Genomic DNA, 22,891 nt, shown 5'->3' on the forward strand with positions numbered 1-22,891 from the left:
CGTACTCCCTATTCATATGTTTACAATATATCATAAATACCCTCAACACTACATAAAATACCCACATACCCTTGTCCCTTTACATGCATAGTACATTTAAATTCTTTAAATAGTGTACGAAAGAACTTTTAGTTTACTTCTTTATTTTTTCTAACCTAATTCTCAAGATATTTCAAATTTTATATCAAATGAAGGCCCACCTCTACTTCTAAATGGAGTGTCTTCCTATCTTATGGAGCGTAACATTGCAATTAGAAATAAAGGCCCACTCTGTAGTAGACAAAATGTTAAAATCAATCATCCATTTATCTTTTGCTTTTTGTTATTAAGAGTACAAATTGAATTGTAATATAAATATTCTCATTTACTTAAAGTTCTATGTAACACAACCAATTCTTCATCTTCTCCTTTTCTTCGATCACTGTTATAAAACCTGTTGAACCTCCATCCCGTCTGGTCTGTGTTTCAACTACCAACTGGCACAAATCCAGCTTGGATCAAACCAGTCTTCCCCCTCCCCCCTCTCCACTTCTGCTTCTCCCATCTAAGTTTGAAAGCTAACAAGGGAAGGAGACTTCCACCTTGCCTCACCCTCCTTTCTACAAGTGAAATAAATGTGGAAGGCAGGAGAAAGGCTCATGCCCCTGGTTTTTGCAAACAAAACTGCTGGAGAGAACAACCATCCCACCCCTCCCTTTAATTCTGCCAACCCCAAGGCCCATCCCTTCCCAACTTAAGGGAGAAAGGCAGACATTCACCCGTCTTTCTCTATCTTTACATTTTTCTAAAATACTTCAAAGTTACCCCTAACTAGAACGTTATGCAAAATTTTAAGTACACCTTCATTCAAAAGGAAAAAAACTGAAGAAATCAATCAAACAAACAAAAGACAAATTAATTGTTAAACACAAATTTCTCAGAAAAGATAAAATCATACTACTATTCAGATTATGATACTAATGGCAACAACTTGCAAGCAGCAATTGAATCCAGCAGCCACGTATGTGCAGCTACCCAGGCACCAGTTCCAGAAGCAAGCAATTCCGCTTCCTTCCGGTTGCTCTCAATAACTTCTGAGAACTCACTTTCGTTGCAGTTGTCAGATGGATCAGCATTATAAATTACAATGGTTGTAGCAAGAATTGCCTCTGTATTCCTTATTTCTTTCTTGTCATCCAAGACAACACCCCCAGCAACAATAATAAGGTCCTTAAGGTCTCCTTTGTAAGACGGTTCAAAAGCTTCAGAGAAGTAAAAGTAAACTCCACTGAATAACTTTGGTGCCTGCAAGAAAATCACAATATATGAGGTAAGGTAAGCCTGGCCAAATGAATAGAATATATGGGGGAAGAATGCAGATAAACTAGCTTCTATTTCTAGCATATAATTCAGCAACCAATAGATGACTGAGATATGAATCAACGACATGCAACCAGAAATCTACCAAATTTTGTAACTTCCACACCAAGAAGCAATTTTATGAGACGTACATAACAAATATTCATGATATACCTTCTCCATTACTCTTTCTCTGCCATTTTTTGGGCCATCACAGCAACCATGAATATCTTGACTAACCTCATAAGCCTCTTCAGGGACAGGATACTGAGCTTCCAGACAAGCTTTAACCCCTGTCATTATGCACAGCTCTCACAAATGATGAAGACACATTTTAACTAGCATAACCAAAAAATACTGTACAAGATAAGTTCAGTACAGCGGCAAGCCAATGGGTCACTTCATATTACTGCAATTAGATGGCATACATGTTGATCATTTGATGCAAAACATAGCAGAAATTTCTATGAGAATACTTATTTAAGGGAAAAAGCTGCTCAAAAACCCTATTTTCAGTATCAGCTATTTTTGGAGTGTCAAAACATGGGAAAGTTCCTTTTTGAAGTCAGCAGGTGCTTTGAAGAAAAATAATAACAGTGAAAGTCTACAATGAGCAAGTTCTATTTTAATTGATTGTTTTCTTAAAAAAGTCTAATCTTATGAAGTCCATTTTTTGTAAATCTTTCCTAGAATGGTTGGATTCTCTTCATTCCTCTTTTAGAAAAGTCAAGTGGAACTTTAATTAGTTTAGTCCTAAAGAAGTTTTATATTAGTTACTTGAGTTAGCAAATCGACAGCAAGTTTTAATAGGAACTCAGTTAAAAGGGGGTAAATTATGGGATTCAAGAGAGCTGTTTTAACTTAGTTTTGTGATTCAAAATAGAAAAATTACAATATGCTTTTGACACAGTTCTCATGTTCTTTTTCACTGTTTTCCTTACGTTTTTTTTGCTGAATTCATTAACATTCCAAGTCTAGCTTCTAAGCTGGCATCATTGTTACAAGTACACAAAAACAACATACAACCAAAAACAAGTACATGGAAAACAAAAACTGATCATGCTCTCCAAGATGGTAGTGCTGAATATGGCAACGTTTTGCCAAGATAAAGGTGCTCAATGAAAACTGAATGATAAATCATCACGGCCACAGCCAAACACACATAAACAACGACTAAGTGGCACAATGACAGGCAGATGAACTTACAATCAAAAGTGAGGATCCACTTTCCATTCAAGATCCCCATAAGGATCTTCAACGTTCTGCGGCAAGCACCAGTTGCATCAGTGGATGAAATCACATGAGTAACACTTGGATCCCAATTCTTTTTAATAGTTGAGCCAGTCAAGCTTGCAAACTCATTCACGAGATCCTATATAGCACCAAATCAGAGAATTCAGTCATTAGAACATTATGATTGTTAATAATAGTCCTATATGTACTAAACAAAAGAAAAATTCAGTGCTTAATAATTGGAATAAAATTTCCTACCTTGGCTAATCATTTTGAAATAAGACTTATACCCAACTTTAACATGGTATCAAAGAGTATCTTTATGTAACCCTTTATCCAAAACTTATCCACATGTAGGAGCTACGTGAGGGCATGTTAAAATAGTCCCACATGGATTAAGAGTAGAAAGATACTGTACTTATTAATTGAAAAGTCCTAGTCATTTTTTATATGGACTTTAAAAATAACTTAGCTAATCATTAAAAGAATGAGAACTTTTGGTGTTTGATATATAACCTTTTTTAAGCATTACCTTCTCTACAGGAGAGAGAGCAGATCCACAAAGAACCCACCCACAGGTCACTGCAAGTGAAGCTGTCCAAACTTCAGTAGACTCTTCCCTTGTAGAATTAGACTTCAAAGAACCTCTGGGAAATGAAGTCAAACTTGAAACATGTTAAATTCTAAGCATCAACAAACCTTGAAAATGTATATGAATCCATTGTTCGAAGGAAAGAATAATCACATAGAAAGAAAAGGGTATACTTTAGAAATGAACATTGCTTTGCTTTCATGTGTTTCTTGGATTTGGATTTTTCACTTGGAAACTTGAGTGAAGAATGAGTAGGACAAAGCATTAGGAAATTAGCCTGTGACACGCCAACATAATCAGAACTTTATTTCAAACCAAGACCTTTAAAATATACATATAAATTAACTACAAATAGCATACATCATCCCACCGGCAACCTTCTATGTAAACTGAACATGGAACATGATAGCTCCGCCTACAGCTCTTAGCATAGCAACCAAGGGCTGCCCCCTTCTTCCCACATTCACTGCACTTGATCTTTGCACCCCTGGCAACTTCTGCTTCTAAATTCATGATTGTCTCATTAACAAAATATACTTGTGGAGCCCTAAATTCACAAATATTGAGTATTGAGAATTCATCAAAAAGTAAAAAGGTAAAGAATAATGACAAGAAGCTATGCACCTACTTACTATAAAAGCTTTTGTGATTTGAATAACATATAAAATAATCAATGGACTCTTTGCAACATTACCATTCAACACATCTTTTATGAACATGCACAACATTAACATCCTGTGCTGGCTCTGCCACAACTGCTTCCCCATTGGCATAATGCAGCATTGCCCCGGTAACCTGGGAAATGGATATAGATCAAAAAGCAGAAGAACATCCATTCATAACTAACATTCTAGCTGACTAGAACATTCTACTATAAGAACATGTTAGTGATCCCTTCCGTTAAAAGGAAATAAGATAGCATTTTGTCATTTATTTTGAATTCTAAACAGAAAGGTAACATCAGAAATTAGTAAGCCACCTCAGACGCCTTGGGAGACTGGCAAAATGCACATTCAACAACTAGATTTGCATCCACAGGATTCAGTTTGTTTGATGACTGCAAGTTGGAAAAATTCATCAAGATAAGAAGGTTGCACAATAAAAATGATCTGGATGAAACAATTAGAAGGTAAAAGGGCATGTTCATTTACCAAAACTTGACATTCAAGGTTTAACTTCTGTCTCTTTGATTCATGATCAGAGTGCTCTTTAGCTGGAGACAAAGATCTTTTGTTGACATTAGCTTTTGAGTTTTCCAAATTTGTAGTATCACTAGTTGAAATATCAGTGTATGGGGATGAAGGCATTACAGCAGATGCTTCCAAGTTCATCCCAGGATGAGTCTTTGTACTGCTCAAAATCCTCTTTGCCAATTCCTCAGTTCCCTGCAAAAAAAGTTCTGGATTATAACAAGAAAGAGAAAACACATATACCTACCTATCTATTTAAAGAAATACCCATAATTTAAAAAAAAAAAAGTATCAGAAAATACCAAGTAGTTGAAGCTAATAGAAAAATAAAAGACAGGAGATCCTGATATTAAGAAACTAATGAAAACTTTAAATGACAACATTCTCTTTAATTTTTTTAAAAGAGATTATAACTGCCACATATGACTTCAGTGACAGCAACAAACTTGGGAAGAACTGCTGCAAAGACTCAAGTGCCTGAGCCACTAAGACAAGAAAGAAGAGGCAGTGTTTAAATTGCTAAAGAATGGGCATATGCAAGAGTTCTGAAGTCATCAAATCTTTAAACTGTGTCCAACCAATCCTCATCAACAACAAGACACAATTTACAACACTACAAACAGACAATGTAAACACCACAATCACCACTTTTATGGTCAAAATACCACGTCAAAAAATTGTATGTGAATAACAAAAGCCAATAAAAATCTTAGACCAGAAACATGCTTCAGTAGATGTGACATTTCAACCCACATATATAATATCATACAAGCAGAACTCCACATGGGAATTACATGTATAATTCCATGATTACGGCTGTCATCGTCAGAATCCTTAGAGTCACAGAATGGAGGAGGGCTGCCAAGAGATGTTTGTTCTTGATGGCTCACATTTCTGTGCCTAGTTGAACAATCTTTTCCCTGAAGGTTCTCTAACCAAAAATTTAGTGACACAGTAGGATCCTTGTCACTTGTGGAAGCATCTTTAGTATCATAACAAACAGAAGATTGAAAACCCAATCTCCCAGATCTGTCAATTTCTAAATCATTTCTAAGCTCACAAAAGTTTGGAGGCCTTTCAGGCAGCTCCTCATCCTGTTGGCTTGGAAAATTAGGAACATCAGCCTTGTTTCTGCATAAGAAAGATGGCTCAGACGAATTCAAACAGACTGCATCTTCCTTAGGACTACTTTGTGGTCCCCCCCTTAACTTTTCAGTGTTACTCGTATTTTCAGAGCCCACATTTTTGCCAAAATACAGACGCCCATCTGTGTAGAGAATAATGCAAAACATGCAAATATCAGTAAAAGGAAAATAGAAAAAACAGGGGGCAGATGACAGAGAAATGACCAAAAAGAGTTCTACATCATATAGACTAAAAGAAGTCTGTACCATGCAAATTATTCAGGGACTTCAAATGAAAAAGATAGGCATCAAAAGCAGACTCCATGCTCTTGTAAATGTTTGTCATGTTTTCAATAAAAGGGGTAGACCTTACATCTGTAGGAAAAATTAATGATTAGATAATTCAAATTTAATAAACAAATTTTATTCACTACAAACTTGATATTTTACCTTGTGATGTATAAGGTAACTTGCAAATTGTACATTTCAACTTGAATTCCACTGGTCTTGACAAACAGGAACTGCAACAAATCAGATAGTTAGGAAACAACCAATGAATCTGAAGGAAGAATCACATGGAAGTTATACACACACACACACACAGTAATTTCAGCTCAAAGTCAGGAAAGACACTCAACCTGCACATTACATGATTACACGGAAGCAATTGAGGGCGGCTCAATAAATCTAAGCTGCAATAAGTAAAAAAAAGAAAATTAATATAGAAACTAAGAAAGCCCCATTTTTTATACCTCGAACTAAATCAAATTTGATATTCTGGAAATTGAAATTTCCACTCCGAACACTTAACATTGCAACAAACATACGTACATAACCATGATTTTGCTAGTCATAACCAGAAAAACGTCGAAGCACTAACAATTGAAGGGATATACATGTTAAGGATTGAAAAAAAAAAAAAAGTAAACCATATTACAAGAGCAAATAAAGTGATAGGAATATGATCCGCGTAAATCATCGGAAAAACTAAAGTTAGCCATCGGTTAACTTCATTATATGAGTCAAACGTGTCTCATCCACCGAACACTAAGCCAACTTTCAAGACAATAAGTGAAATCAAGATTTCTGTGGCACAAATCAGCAGTTACTTGTTCGTTAAAGAAAGACCAAAAAGCTATAATTCGTTTGCTACAGTTGAACTGGATTAACAAAAACAGTGACAGGACCACTTAACGTTGAATAGCCTTGAAATTGCCACTCAAGTTCTATGATACCGGATCACACTGACAGAAGAAGAAAAAACCCAGGAAAAAGCAATTCTACTTAAACTCTACGCCCAGCTCATATGCAACCTAACTTTTACTTGGATTTGATAAGAAAAAGTGGAAACAGAAAAGTAGATTGTGTTCTCACTTACCACATCGGACATTTCAGTTCTAATCCCATTTTCTGCATGTGAAGTAAACACGGATTCAGAAATCCTTTCTTACCAACCGCGCTCGCCATTTTCGTTGTCGTCCTTCTGTTGGCAGAGAGTATACAGTGGTAGCCTAGAACAAGAACCTTTTCTCTACCTGAAAAAACCGGAGATTAGGGTCGACGGCGAAACTTAACCTTGCACGACAGACACGCAGGGATTTTCAAAGGGAAGTGATCCACAAATGAGTCAGCGCACGATTCTTGTCTGTAATTTTTTGTTTGCCGCTATAAATATGAGATTAGGCGGGACATTTGAAGGGTCCCTGTAGCGGGAATAGGAAAACAATGTCAGTTTGGTGGTTTTGAGATTCGCGCCCTCTTTCAGAAAAGCTGAACTTTTCACTGCGCGTGTTAACGCCTAGGCGGGTCATTTAATTCGGACGCAACGCGGGAGTGCACTTTTTGACATTAGAATCAGCAGCGCGCATTTCTTAACATACTGAGAATTATTTTGAACTAAAAACTAAAGTTTGGACACATTACAAAACTGGGACGGACCAGTTGAATCGAATTTTAACAAAGATCTCAGAATTTCCGATAACTTAGAGAGGATGATGAAAATGCTGGAAAGGCAATGTTCTCCTTCCTCCTTTCTCTTTCCTACTAAAAGTTAGGGAGAATAAACTCTCCCAAATTCCATTTTTATAGTATTACCTTATAAATAAAAACATCTCACTAAAAATCATGAATGAAATATTTTGAACGACAAATGTGATCTTAAAGGGTTGCTCTAAAGTTTTTATTTTTCTATTTTTATATAGATTTGTTTTGTTAAAAGTAAAACATTCACAAAATCTTAGCACTACAAGGAAAGCTTTATTTATTTTGGAAGGAAATTTCTCTATATATCAATTTCCTATTTAAAGAAATTTTTTTAACAAAATGTATTGTGAACAAGTGGTGCTATGAAAATAGCAACTATTGACTACATGTGCGGTGCCAAAAAGAAAACTTTTTAGTTCAACATCAACATTGAGATTACCACTAACAAGGTTTTTAACCCAAAATCAAGACCCAACCAGGTCAACTCAACCAAAGTCGAAGGTTTGACTCGGGGAGGATTAGAGAGGAGACACCCAAAATAGAAGGGCAAATTGAACACCATGACCTAACTTGGCCTTATGAAATCCAAGTCGCCCCACATGGTCGAAAATCCCTGCCACTCATAACTAAGGAGAATAAGATGGTGTTATGGTCCCTAGCCATGGATCTAGTAACTCGGCGAGATACTGATGAATCCAGCACGTTACAAAGTTTTTAACAATGTAAGGAACCAAGAATCTCGTCTCCAACCACTGTTCACGCAGGTAAGTTGAAAACAGAATTCCTTTTGTCTAACGTATGGATTTAACTACTATTCACGCAGGTAAATTAAAACAGAATTCTAACCTGCTGTACTTTGGAAAATAGAGTCTCAAGTTACCTCTTTGAATGAATTCGGAACTCCTCCTCAGCCCAGAATTTGGAACTCCTCCTCTGCCCAGAATTTGGAACTCCTCTGCCCAGAATTCGTAACTCCTCCTTAGCCCAGATTCGGAACTCCTCCTCTACCCAGAATTCGGAACTCCTCCTCTACCCCTTTCCTCTTGAATGACCTCCAATACAGCAGCCTCTTTCCGTTCTTCTTGGCTGACAAAAAGGTTCCATGCCACCCTTCTTCTCCACCCTTTTCTCCCTGATTTCCGTGAAGAAAACCAGTCCTTCCCTTCACCACATAGGTTAGGGTTTAATTCTCCTTTTCTCCTCCTTTCTCAGCCCTCAAGACACTCACGAAAACACCAAGATAGCAGTTAAGGTTCACGCCAAAATCCCTAGAAGAGGGAGCTCGAGGAGAACCTAGATTAACCTAATTTACTCTAGTTTATGCTAATTCCGAACTTGCTTTATTTCTCCATCCTTACCCCTTAAATAGGGTCATTAACATCAACATAGGTTAGGGTTATAAAACCCAATTCTGCCCCTACCTTTAATTCTTATTACAAATCAATAAAATTCGAAATTAAAAGCAACATAAATAATAAAATTAAAGTAGATGACTCAGTGTTATAGAGTCCATAACATCTGCCCCCCCCCCCCCCCCCCCCCCCCCCCCCCCTTGGAGATCGAGCTTGTCCTCAAGCTCGGAAGCTGGGTAGACCTGGTGGAAGTTGTCGAGCTGCTCCCATGCTACGTAGTTGTGGCCGATTGCTGCCCAGTAATGGCATGCAAGGAGATGTCTGGTGGTTCTTCCTCTATCATATCCTTTGTCACCTCGATATCCTCATCTTCAACCTTATTGATCAAAAACAATCTTTTGCACTGATGCCCAGCCCGATATGTTTCATCACAGTTGTAACACATATTCTTAGCCCGCCGTTCCGCCATCTCAGCACTTGTCAATTTTCTTATATAAGGAGTTGTAGGATGACTAGTTCTCGAATCCTCTGTCCAAGTAATAACAGGGTTGTTTCTCGGAGGAATGCGCTCCCCTTGCCCCGTGGATGGAGTGCTCCGCTCCCCTGACCATGGAGGTAGTCCGTGTTGTGCCTTCTGTCGCAGTTCTAAAGCACGAGCTATATTCATAGCACTGGATAAGTTAACAGGTGCATAGAGCTCCACCTCAAGCTTTAACGCCTCAGTCAGTCTTGTTGTAAATAGCGCAACTTGCTGATCCACTTGTACCATACTGCTGGCTCGTGCTAATTTTTCTTGGAACAGTTTTTTATATTGCTCCACGGCCCCAGTTTGGCGTAACAAAACCAAATCTCCCAAAGGGTTGCTGTAAGCCGGAGGACCAAAACGGAGAGAGCACAGTCGCTTAAATTCATCCCAATCTACCACGTCACTATCAACCTCAACTAGCTGGTACCAAAGTTGTGCTTCCCCTAGTAAGTGGAAAACAACCACTTTGACTCGGTCATAGGCTGGGACTCGCTGATGGCTAAAAAATTTTTCTCATCGATACAGCCATATCAAAGGGTTTTCTGACCCATTATAAGTAGGGAATTCCATTTTAGTATACCTCAGAACAGTGCATCCCTCTGGTAGAAGTGTCCCCCCGGAATGAGGGGTCCTTGCTGTCCTGAGAAACTCGTGCGCCTAGGAAATTCATCTCCCCCTCTATTATACTAATGGTCCCCTCCTCTCTGATCTGGAATGAGAGGTACAGTGGTCCCCCCTGGTTGAGGTGTCCCCCCGAAATGAAGGGTCCTTGCTGACCCGAGAAACTCGTGTGTCCAGGAAACTCATCTCCCCCTCTGATCTGCGAATGGTCCCCCAAAATTGGGTTCTTGCCAGTGCTCAGACCAGTCTCCATGCTATCTATCCTTCCTTTCAAGGTTTCCAAACTGAGAGTGAACTTCTCCTCCAATGCAGCAATTTCTTGCCAGTAGTCAGACTAGTCTCTATGCTATCCATCCTTCCCTTCAAGGTCTCAATATCGATATCAATTTTGGAGAATCTCTCTAGGACTGTATCAAATTTTCTTTCAAGCAATTCAAAGTATTCATTGGTGTTTCTCTCTACTGGGTTACCCTGCTCTGATACCAAGTTGTTATGGTCCCTAGCAATGGATCTAGTAACTCGACGAGATACTGATGAATCCAGCATGTTACAAGGTTTTTAAACAATGTAAGGAACCAAGAATCTCGTCTCCAACCATTGTTCACGCAGGTAAGTTGAAAATAGAATTCCTTTTGTCTAATGTATGGATTTAACCACTATTCATGCAGGTAAATTAAAACAGAATTCTAACTTGTTGTACTTAGGAAAATAGAGTCTCAAGTTACCTCTTTGAATGAATTCGGAACTCCTCCTCAACCCAGAATTCGGAACTCCTCCTCAGCCCAGATTCGGAACTCCTCCTCTGCCCAGATTTTGGAACTCCTGCCCAGAATTCGTAACTCCTCCTCTACCCAGAATTCAGAACTCTTCCTCTGCCCCTTTCCTCTTGAAGGACCTCCAATACAGCAGCCTCTTTCCGTTCTTCTTGGTTGAGAAAAAGGTTCCACACCACCTTCTTCTCCACTCTTTTCTCCCTGATTTCCGTGAAGAAAACCAGTCCTTCCCTTCACCACGTAGGTTAGGGTTTAATTCTCCTTTTCTCCTCCTTTCTCAGCCCTCAAGACACTCACGAAAACACCAAGATAGCAGTGAAGGTTCACGCCAAAATCCCTAGAAGAGGGAGCTCGAGGAAAACCTAGATTAACCTAATTTACTCTAGTTTATGCTAATTCCGAACTTGCTTTATTTCTCCATCCTTACCCCTTAAATAGGGTCATTAACATCAACATAGGTTAGGGTTATAAAACCCAATTCTACCCCTACCTTTAATTCTTATTACAAATCAATAAAATTTGAAATTAAAAGTAACATAAATAATAAAATTAAAGTAGATGAGTCAATGTTATTGAGTCCATAACAGATGGAGTCATGCCAATATCATGCAAGAGATGTAATCCCTTAAGCTTGGTAGTGATAGAGGCCAAAAACTAATGTTGAGTTTAAATAAACATACACAATTAGCCCTACAAGCAATATGACCAGTGCAAGTAAGTGTATGGTACTAAACTACCCAACTATTATGCTAGAAAGAGTGGCATTAGTTGGTAGTGGTTCTCTACTCAAAAAAAGGAGTAAAGAGAATTACATCTTTGTGCCTTTCCACATGTTGAAAAATATTAAAAATCTACTTCTATTGAGATGAAAGGATGTTAAAATAAAATTTGTGACCTCAATTACTTGGAAGAAATGAAGAGGTCTTGGGTCATTCAATGTAAATTTTCATTCCAAATAAGAGATAATCATTGTAACAATATATTTATTGTCTTCTCTCATAATTATACTATCAATGTATAGAAGCAATAATGTCATTTGAAAGAAGGATTGGCTCGATTACAAATAAAATCAAGATGAACTTCAAGAGTAGAAAGAAACCTATCAAACTAGGCATGTGGAGGTGGTTTTTAGCTTATATAATAACTGTCCAAGATGACACATATGATTTGCTTAATGGGGGTAAAGAATTTTTTTGTGATCGTTTCATATAGATAATTTCCTTGAGGTATTGATGCAAGAAGACATTTTTTATATCAGATTGGAATACAGACTATTTTTCAATGTCATAGAAATGGCAAGTACCACTTGAAAGTAGTAGACTGAATCACTAATTACATGTTTCAACAAAATCCATTCATAAAAGTTGCTTAAGCCCTCTAACAACTATTAAACTTTTTATATTTATACATCTATTAGAATGTAACTTAGTCTTGAATGCGTACTTAGGGCTAATAAAAGTTATATGAGGTGCTTGCAAATTGTTATGATTTTCCTCTACATGAAATGGTATGGGGGCCTTGCTCAGATGGTGAGAACCTAGTGGATGTGTTTACATGTGGGGTTTTGTACTATGTTTTCTTTAGGTTTAAGAATAAGAAGGGGTGTTATAGAGAGAAATTGGTTTCCAGGGCTAGAGTTTACTAGTTGAGATGTCAACTAGAGCTCTAGGGTTAAAGGGAATTAGTTAGGCTAGAGAGGTAAGACAAAGAGGAGGGATGTGTGTGGATTATGAGGGCGAAAGTGAGGAGTAGGCGTTGGGGAGGCTCTCCCAATAAGGAAAGCATGAGGAAAGGGAACTCTTGGGGATGTGAGTAGACTAGGCATAGGAGTGTGAGACTATTAGATCCTATGAATACAAATTGGAGAGAGGAGGTGAATAGGTTTGTATAATTTGTTGACAATATGTTACAATTCAAATGGAACTTGATAAGTTTCTGAAAAATAATGTGCTATGCTAGTATTCCTTCCAAGTAAATGTAATAAAAATAGTAGAAGAAACAGTGAAAGGACGAATTGGAGCACCCTCCTCTCAGCCTCGTCTAACTCCTCTCTCTATTTTTTTTTCTTTCTGTATCTTTCTCTCTCTCTCCTTGTCCTCACTCCTCTTTTTGTTAAAATCTTCTCTTCTTTTCTAAATACAATGCATCCAGCTATTGACGTTTTGGGTTTGTATGAATTGGGTATTAGAGCACCTATCTTGGGCATTGAAAATTTTGGGTTTGTATGAATTGAGTATTAGAGCACCTATCTTGGGCATTGAAAATTTTGTTCCAGCCATGGTGAATACAAGAGTAATCGAAACGTAGAAAGAAATTGAAATGGTTGTTACTGCTACAGTTGGTTCATGTTGGAAGATATGATGTAATTAGGGTGGCACTGATGTAATTAGTTTACATTTTCTTCTCTTATTCACTCTTACAAGGGTGAAGGACATTTTTATAATATTAGTAATTTTGATATCTATATATACAACTTAAGGGGGAGAGTTTTGACTAAGTCTATAACCCTATTCTTCCTACTTTATTTTCCAAATTCGTCACTCTTCCTTCTCTCAACAACTCTTCTTCTTCTTCTCACCCCTTAATCTTCTTCTACCATGATTATACATCATGGAATCCTAAGTTTAACATGGTATCAGAGCAGGTTTTATGATTTGACTCAGTCAAACCACAAAGGTCATGTGATCCTTTTTTTATCTATCATCTCTAGTAGTTTATATTTGTATTTATTTTTTTCCGCTCTTTTTAGTTTCTATACCTATTGTTTTTTTGGTATTCGAACCTCCATATAGAGCTTTTCATTTAACAAATTATCTATTAACGAAAATATATTTGAGCCTACTTTCTAACACAAAATGAATTTCAGCAATCAGAGTTTTTTACAAAGAAAAATTGATATTTGAAGCATTAATGGTTAGATTACTAGAGAAGTTTGAGAAATAGCAAAAAACTTTTACTTTCGAGCTATCTTATACCATCAAGAATGAGACTTTATAGGGAGAATTATATATCCAAATAAATATCTATAAGTTTATTTTCTTAAATATTCAACCAATTCTCAATCTGAGTTTTCTATAGGGAGATATCAATCTTGGAAGAGTTTATGGTCATACTGGTCATAAAAGAAAAAGTATTCAGTTCGGCCAAATTACAAATTCCCAAAATATATCAGCTTCTTTATCTCAAAATAAATATATTTTATGAATTAAAGTTATGATTATATGAAATATATTAAAGTATAGTGTCAACAAGAGAAAATTTCATATTAATATTATTGAACATATGACTCATATAATATAAGGTTGAGGAGGACAGAGAGATTAATGTAAAATGTACAAATATTTCTAAGATTTAATATTATATAAAAATTATATAACCCTGATTATCATTAGTGAAGAATTAATCCGTATCGCTCGTGTGGTCGTATACACAGCTAAACCACTGAAAATTTGTCATTGTTCATTCTTTATTTTCTGTTCTTCCTGCATCAATTGATATCAGAACTTCGAGAGGTTTTCCGCTATTTTTCTGTTCTTCCTACATCAAGCTTCGAGAGGTTTTCCGGATTAAGTTTTCTGTTTCTGAAACTCCAGAAACGTGAAAGAAATTTTTTTTTCTAGTCGGCGACGACGCAGAGATCGTCTTTCCGGTGTTCGGCGATGACGCAGTCGCACACAGAGGACAACGAAATCGGGAAGGAGAACTTCGCACGGAACGACGAAAATGTGAACCGTCGCGCTGGACTTCTGAGGCTCGGCGACGGCGCCTCTGTCGGGGATGACGTTGGAGGTTGTGATTTCTCCTTGAGAAATCGCAGAGAAAGAAAAAATGAACCAGAAATCGCAGACGCGAGACGACGGAACCGGGAGAGGAGAAGCGTCGCGGGAAGACGACGGACAAACCTACGTCGCCGCTGTCGGGGACGACGACGGGTGCCGGAGATGACTCAATTTCTTGAAAGGGGTTCTGAAATCTCAATTTTGGGAGGGGGGACGCATTGGCTCTCCCCTCGATTTTGGAAATCGCGGGTGATTTTCGAATTTTTCTGGAAATCCGGACGCTGGGCGTCTCACGCGAGAGACACGCTTCTGACGACGCTGACTCCAGACGAGTCAAGGAAACAGTGACGCGGCTGATTTTTTTATCTTGCTGGACTAGAAGGCGTAGGTGAACGCCGTGCACATCCGTGGTGGTTTGTTGCTCGGTAACGCTGATGATTTTTATGCCGTACTCAAAATTCAATTTTTTTTTTTTTGCACAAAAAACCCAAGTTAGGCTATGAAGAGTAGGGTTTCTTCTGCCAAATTTGATATGATAAAATTTGACGACACTAGGAATTTCGGATTATGGCAGAGGAGGGTGAAAGACCTGTTAGTGTAGTAGGGCATGTTGAAGATGTTGTACGAAAAATAACTAGCAGGAATGGATTGAAAGGAAATGGAAGCAAAGGTTATGGGGACTATTAGGCTTTGTCTGGTTAATGATGTAATGTATCACGTCATGGATGAGGAATCACTAGCGGCAGTTTGGTTGAAACTGGAAAGTCGGTATATGTCCAAGTCGTTGACGAACAAGCTCTATCTTAAGTAAAAATTGTATAGTCTTTAGATGATAGAGGGTTCAGATCTGAGCCAGCATATCAACGTTTTTAATCAGCTCATTAGTGATTTGAGGCGGGTTGATGTGAAGTTTGAAGACGAAGACAAGGCGTTAATGTTGTTGAATTCCCTACCGAATTCTCCTATGTATGAAAATTTGGTTACGACTCTGATGTGGGGGAAAAATATCTCGAAATTGAGGAAATCACAAGTGCTCTATTAGGTCTCCATTAGAGGAAGAAAATCAGTGATGAGACTTCACAAGGTGAAGGACTTGTGGTGAAGGGTAACCAGGAACGTGGAAGAAACAAGTCTAGGAGTGGATCAGTAACAACAAATTTCGGTCTAAATCCAGGAAAAGGAAAGACATCACGTGTTTTAAGTGCGGGAAACAGGGGCACATAAAACGGGATTATCTAGAGAAAATGAAAGGGATCACAGAGAATAGAGAGGGTCCATCAAAGTCTATGAATGTAGTGGAAGAAGAAGATTCAGAGAGTGGTGACAGGGATATGCTTTCTGTCTCATCTAGTTCAGATCATCTAAGAGATTTTTGGATTCTAGATTTGGCATGCTCTTATCACATGACACCAAATAAAGATTGGTTTCACACCTACAGGTTAGTAAACTCTGGTTCTATTCTTATGGGTAATGATGCTTCATGCAAAGTTGTTGGAATAGGGAGTATACAAATTAAAATATTTGATGGTGTGATTAGAACGTTGTGTGATTGTAGACACGTACCTGATTTAAGACAGAATCTGATTTCATTGGGCACTTTAGACTGTAATAGATATAGTTACAAGTCTGCAAGTGGAATAATGAAAGTTAGTAAAGGTGTCTTAACAGTGATGAAGGGATAGAAAATATCTGGCTATATCTATACACTGCAAGGTACCACAGTTGTAGGTGGAGTTGCAGTTGTAGAGTTTGAGTCAGACTGTACAGTCTTGTGGCATATGTGCTTAGGTCATATGGGAGTGCGTGGGATGATGGAGCTTTATAAGATAAATCTATTGAAGGGTATCAAAACATGCAAGCTTGATTTCTACAAGTTTTGTGTCCTTGGGAAACAGAATAAGGTGCAATGCAAGGCAACCACACACAAGACGGAAGAGATTCTAGACTATGTTCACTCAGATGTTTGGGGGCCAGTAAGAGTAGCATCCGGAGGAGGACACATGTATTTTGTTACCTTTATTTATGATTACTCACGAAAAGTTTGGGTGAACTTCATGCAGCACAAGTCAAAAATATTTGCCAAGTTTAAGTTGTGGAAAGCTGAAGTAGAGAACCAAACAGGGAGGAAGATTAAATGCCTCCGATTAGACAATGGTACTGAGTACACAGACTCAAAGTTCAAGGAGTTGTGTGAGCAACATAGAATTAAGAGACACTTTACAATACGCAAGACACCACAACAGAATGGTGTGGTGGAAAGGATGAATAGAACTATAGCTGAAAAAGCTCGATGTCTTAGGTTGAATGCAAGGCTTGCAAAGAATTTCTGGGCAAAAGAAGTAAATATGACATGTTTCTTAATTAACAAATCACCTAGAGCAACACTAGATGGGAAAGTATCAGAGGAGGTGTGGACAGGCACTAAGGTAGACTATTTTGGCTTCAAAGTGTTTGGCTGTCCGGCCTATGTAGATGCTTCTACTGAGGAGAGGTCGAAGCTTTATGCGAAGTCTAGACAGTGTATCTTTTTGGGCTATCAGAAAGGGGTGAAAGACTTCAAGATTTGGGATCCGAAGGCAAACAAGACGGTGATCAGTCAAGATATGGTTTTTGATGAAAAAACCATGTTGCAACGTACTCAAGAAGAAGAGAAACAAGTGCCAAAAAATTACAGCACCAATGAGCATGTGGTGCAGGTGGAGCTAGATAACCATGGTAGAGAAAAGGATACTCAGCATGCAAAAAGCTCTAGCTTAGGTGAACAGCAGCATCACTGTATAGCCACAGATAGACCCAAACGCACTATCAAGCCACCTACCAGGTATGGTTTTGAAGATTTGGTTTCTTATGCGCTTATTATTAGTAGCGAGGATCCTACTACTTTTCAAGAGGCAGTACAAAGCCAGGAGAAAGGTAAATGGATGGGTGCTAGGGTGGAGGAGATGGAGTCTACATAAAAACCAGTCATGGGAGTTAGTGGAGCTTCCCAAGGGGAAGAGAGCGATAAGGTGCAAATTGGTCTATAAGAAGAAAGAAGCAATATCCATAAAAGAGGGGGTGGGGGATTCGGTGCTCATCTTGTAGCAAAGGGTTACTCACAGAGGAAAGGGGTTAACTGTGGTGAGGTCTTCTCCCCTGTGGTCAGACACACCTCCCTTAGGACAGTGTTGGCATTAGTAGCACATTCGGACATGCAATTGGAGCAAATGGATGTAAAGACAACTTTCCTTCATGGTGACTTAGAGGAACAAATTTACATAATACAACCAGAAGGGTTTAGTCACCCTAGACAAGAACATTTGGTTTGTAATTTGAAGAAATCAATTTATGGGTTGAAGCAGTCTCTGAGGCAGTAGTACAAGCGATTTGATTCTTACATGATCTGGATTGGCTACAAAAGATGTGAGTATGATTGATGTGTTTATTTAAAAAGCCTTGATGATGATTCTTTTATTTTTCTGCTACTTTATGTGGATGATATGTTGATTGCTGCAAAGAATATGAGTGAGGTCAACAAGTTGAAGACTTTGTTGAACAAAGAATTTGACATGAAAGATTTGGGTGCGGCCAAGAAGATTCTTGCGATGCAGATACGCAGGAACAAAGCTTCTAGGAGATTATGGCTATCTCAGCAAAACTATGTTGAGAAGGTGTTGGATAGGTTCAACATGGGTAATGCAAAACCAATAAGTACACTTTTGGCGAATCATTTTAGATTGTTTACCCCTCAGTGCCCAAAGACAGATGATGAAGTCCATGACATGTTAAAGGTCCCGTATGCCAGTGCAGTGGGGTGTTTGATGTATGTTATGGTTTGTATGAGTCCAGATTTGGCACAAGCTGTCAGCGTGGTTAGCAAGTTTCTTTCAAATCTGGGTTGATAACATTGGGATGCAGTCAAGTGGATCTTCAGATACTTGAGGGGTACTACAGACTATGGCATCATGTTCAGTAGACAACAGAGTGATTCTTCAATTGTGGGATATGTGGATGCAAACTATGCAGGGGACTTGGATGACAGGAGGTCTACCACAGGTTATGTATTTACTCTTGTGGGAGGACCTATTTTGTTGGAAGTCCATGGTACAGTCTATAGTTGTACTATCTACTACTGAATCAGAGTATATGGCAGTAGCTGAGGCTGCCAAGGAGGCTTTGTGGCTTACAGGGTTGGTCAAGGAACTGGGTGTCCAGCAAGGTCGAGTTCAGTTGCATTGTGACAGTTAGAGTGTCATTTATTTGGCAAAGAGCCAGGTGTATCATGTGAAGACCAAACACATAGATGTGAGGTTTCACAAGATCAGGGAATTGGTTTCATCAGGTAAACTACTACTTGAAAAAGTTCACACTTCTGAGATTGCAGTAGACATGTTGACAAAGCCTATTACTACAGATAAGTTCAAGCACTACTTGGACTTGATAAATATCTCCAGCTGCTAAATGAGAGACGGCTCCCAACCTATTGTTCCAGGTGGAGTCCTATGTTATGCTTTCTTTCTTAAGGGGTGAATATTCGCCAAGGTAGAGATTGATGAGCATATGACTCATATAATATAAGGTTGGGGGGGGGGGGGGGGGGGGGGGGAGATATTAATGTACAAGGGTATTTGTATCTTTTTTACACAAATACCTCTAGGGTTTAATATTATATAAGGATTATGTAACCCTGATTATCATTAGTGAAGAATTAATCCCTGTCGCTTCGGTGGAAGTAGGCATAGCCGAACCACCATAAAATTGTCTTGTTCGTTCCTATTTTTTCGTTCTTCCTACATCAAATATGATTTATATGTAAGGAGATATTCACATTGTAGTCGACAAGGGGCAAGATACATATGGATAATGTGTTAGTAGACCGTGATCATACTCTCAACGGCATAAACCATCATCATGTCCTTGCCCAACAATGCAAGAAACTCCAGCATGACAAGAAACATCGAGAAACAGATTTCTCTATTGGTAATTTAGTTTATCTCAAGATCCAGCCATACCGCCAACTCTCTTTGGCTATTTGCTGAAACCAGAAGTTGGCGCCTCGCTTCTTTGGTCCACACTGAGTGCTGGAATGAATCGACAAAGTGGAATATAAGCTGCAACTACTAGATGGCACAACAATTAATGCGAAGCTATCTCGTCAGCTCTTCCATTGTCCATGGAGGATGACACTGTTGTTCCCTTAACAATTCACAAGAAACACCACGCCTACCATGGCTCCTGCCTCTACATGGAGCTCTTGATACAAGGGGAACACAAGTCACCCGATAATGCCACTTGGGAACTTGAGGATGACCTCCTCATTCGTTCTTCGACTTTCCAACCTTAAGGACAAGGTTACACTATACAGGGGGGGGGGGGGGGGGGGGGGTGGGTTGGTGGGGTTGTGGAGGTTTGAAATGTTACAATTCGAAGGGAACTTGATATGGTTTTAATCTCTAAGTTGCTACTAAATAATGTAAGTTGTGCTTAGTTGATGCTATGCTAGTGTCAAGTTATGCTAGCATTCCTTTGAAGTAGTTGTAATAAAAAGAGAAGAAGAAGAAGTGTGTGGACGAATTTGAGCACCCTCTTCTCTCACCCTCGTCTATCTCCCCTCTCTCTATTTTCTCTCTCTATCTCTCTCTTTCTCTCCTCGTCCTCACCATTCTTCCCAAATTCTTCTATTCCTTGCTAAATACATGCCATCCAGCCATTGACCCTTTGCATTTGTATCACAATATTTAAACTCTTTTTCATTAAACCAATGTGAAAGTCCTTTTCCACCACACAATTGTGATAGTTGGATTTATATAGTGGTTCGCAAGCCAAACTCAGGTTGCGACATCCACTCTCAAGGTGTTTTCACCTTAAAGTTAAATCAATTAAATCATAGTCTAATAGACATCATCAAGCCTCATAGGCAATGATACATTGGTTCCCAATATGGAAAATGGTAGGCTCTTCAAGGATATATTTGGTGGGGTAGATTGAATAAATTTGTTACAATCCGGGATCTGACACAAGGATTCTTTGGGAGCATCTGGGATCTGCCACGGGTTACGGGTCTTCCAGGCATTACCGTAGGGATAGTAGGAAGACATGGGGAAGACGAAGATCAATGGAGGATAGGAGAATATGTGGGTTTTTGAAGAAAACCCTAACCTTGAGATCAAGAAGGTGATCTCAAGCCTCTTTACGCTAGATTTAACCTAATTCTTAATACTTCAATGCCTCTGTTTCTCATTACTCTTACCCTTAAATAGGGTTCACCCTGTTAGGGTTTACAATAAATATTCTAAAAATACCCCAATAAATAAAATATTCTAAAAGTACCCCTATAAATAAAATATTCCAAAAATACCCCTATGACCTAAAACTGAAATAAAATAAAGTAAATTAAATAAAACAACTAAAATAATGATGTTATTGTGTGCATAACATCACACCCCCCTAGAAGACGAGCTTGTCCTCAAGCTCGGACGTAGTGTCTGTGAGCCTGTGCCGATGGCGCCATCCTTGTGCAAGTGTCAACCGCGGTATTGGAGACCCTCCAACCAAAGAAAGATATTTTTTTTTTTTTTTTTGCTGATCTCCCACTTGCAGTTTTATGTTTCTCTACTAGACCTCCTCATCCCTAGGTGGTATTAATTTCAAAATACCTAGGGCAACGATTGACTAAGAGCACAACTGTCCTATAGGTGGAGAGTGGTCCAGCCCATATCGCAAGATCTCCCTCCATGTGAACCTTCGTAGCTTGAACACCAAGATGATCTTGGTTCACTGCTACCACTTCCTTATTGTCAATAATTTTCAAGGTTTCCTTGGTGTCATTCAGCGCATCACATCCGATTAGGAGAGGTGCCTTAGAGATAGCCCATAAACTGAAGTGTGTGATGTATTCATCATTGGTCATACCTCCATTTCCTACCTCAAGCATGTCTGGATCATTCCAACCACCAGGTTGTGCAAGCTCAGCATACACTTTCTTCATATCAGCGCTGGAGACCATGCCCTCTTCAAGTTTTCTAGCAGTCCGCAAAGCACTCGACCCCGGTTCTTTTGGCCTCTCCAAATTTTTAGCTGTTATGGACTCAATAACACTGAGTCATCTACTTTACTTTTATTATTTATGTTGCTTATAATTTCGAATTTTATTGATTTGTAATAAGACTTAAAGGTAGGGGTAGAATTGGGTTTTATAACCCTAACCTATGTTGATGTTAATTACCCTATTTAAGGGGTAAGGATGGAGAAATAATGCAAGTTCGGAATTAGCATAAACTGGGGTAATTTAGGTTCTTGCTAGGCTCCCTATTTTAGGGTTCTTGGTGTGAACTCTCTTGAGGGTTTGCTGCATCCATTGGGGAGTCTTTGAGGAGATCTTGGAAGGAAAAGGAAGAGGAATTACCTTTCTCTTTCGAGCTGCAAGAGAAGGTCATCTCTTTCACAAAAATTCCAGAAAGGGAGAAGGGTTGGTATGAGCTAACCAGGAAGGAGGACGAATTATGGTTACTGGATTAGTGTTGACGTCAAGAGGTATTTGCAAATCTTATTCCAAGCATTAAGATTAGATTTATGTTTCTCTTTTACGTAAGGAACCAGTGCTGCATGAAATTGGAAACCCTACCTTGACGTGAGCCATAAGAAAGGAGGTTCCACGTTGGGGCCTCAAGGAGCTTCCTTGACTAGCTGGGTTCGTTCATAATTAAGAAAAAGAAACTTCTTTTCAAGGGGAATGAATTCAGTAAAGGGAAAGGGGTTGTTCTTGAGTCATTACAGCAAGTAAAACCCTCTTGACGTGAATCATAAAAGAGGGGTTTCATATCTAAGTGCTTAAACAGTCCTTTAACTTGCTGGTTGCATCTATAATTGAAAAATAAAAAAAATCCTTTTCAATCCTAATGTGAAAGGAGAAGTATAAGAGAGTTCTTTTCACAAAAACATGATAAGAAACCCTCAAACAGTGCTGGATTCATATTCGACTCGCCAAGTTACTAGATCCATGGCTAGGGACCGTAACAACTTGGTATCAGAGCAGGATAACATGGCAGAGAGAAACACCAATGAATACTTTGAATTGCTTGAAAGAAAATTTGATACTGTCCTAGAGAGGTTCTCAAAAATTGATATCGATATGGAGACCTTGAAGGGAAGGATGGATAACATGGAGAATGGTCTAACTACTGGCAAGAAATTTTCTGCATTGGAGGAGAAGTTCACTCTCAGTTTGGAAACCTGGAAAGGAAGGATGGATAACATGGAGACTGGTCTGAGCACTGGCAAGAACCCAATTCCGGGAGACCATTCGCAGATCAGAGGAGGAGATGAGTTTACTAGACACACGAGTTTCTCGGGTCAGCAAGGACCCTTCATTCCAGGGGTACACCTCAACCAGGGGGGAGGC

At 38.9% G+C, this 22,891-nt stretch overlaps 1 protein-coding gene across 1 annotated transcript; it reads right to left on the reverse strand.

Moving 5' to 3' along the window:
• Nucleotides 1-767: 767 nt before the first annotated feature.
• On the reverse strand, nt 768-7,100 carry LOC137959459 (BRCA1-associated RING domain protein 1). Its single transcript, XM_068806830.1, has 14 exons — nt 6,856-7,100; nt 6,116-6,169; nt 5,928-5,998; nt 5,745-5,852; nt 5,148-5,620; nt 4,315-4,548; nt 4,143-4,220; nt 3,858-3,958; nt 3,524-3,710; nt 3,337-3,440; nt 3,104-3,218; nt 2,545-2,710; nt 1,513-1,631; nt 768-1,284 (listed from the first exon to the last, which is right to left on the reverse strand). Exons 1-14 carry the CDS (start codon nt 6,942-6,944, stop codon nt 949-951), a joined length of 2,235 nt encoding a protein of 744 aa, XP_068662931.1. The 5' UTR covers nt 6,945-7,100; the 3' UTR covers nt 768-948.
• Nucleotides 7,101-22,891: the final 15,791 nt, after the last annotated feature.

This window comes from Aristolochia californica, unplaced genomic scaffold, assembly GCF_029961685.1.
Source record: "Aristolochia californica isolate CCGP_79_NKW_82.1479 unplaced genomic scaffold, dmAriCali1.0.hap1 SCAF_1, whole genome shotgun sequence".
NCBI lineage: Eukaryota > Viridiplantae > Streptophyta > Magnoliopsida > Piperales > Aristolochiaceae > Aristolochia > Aristolochia californica.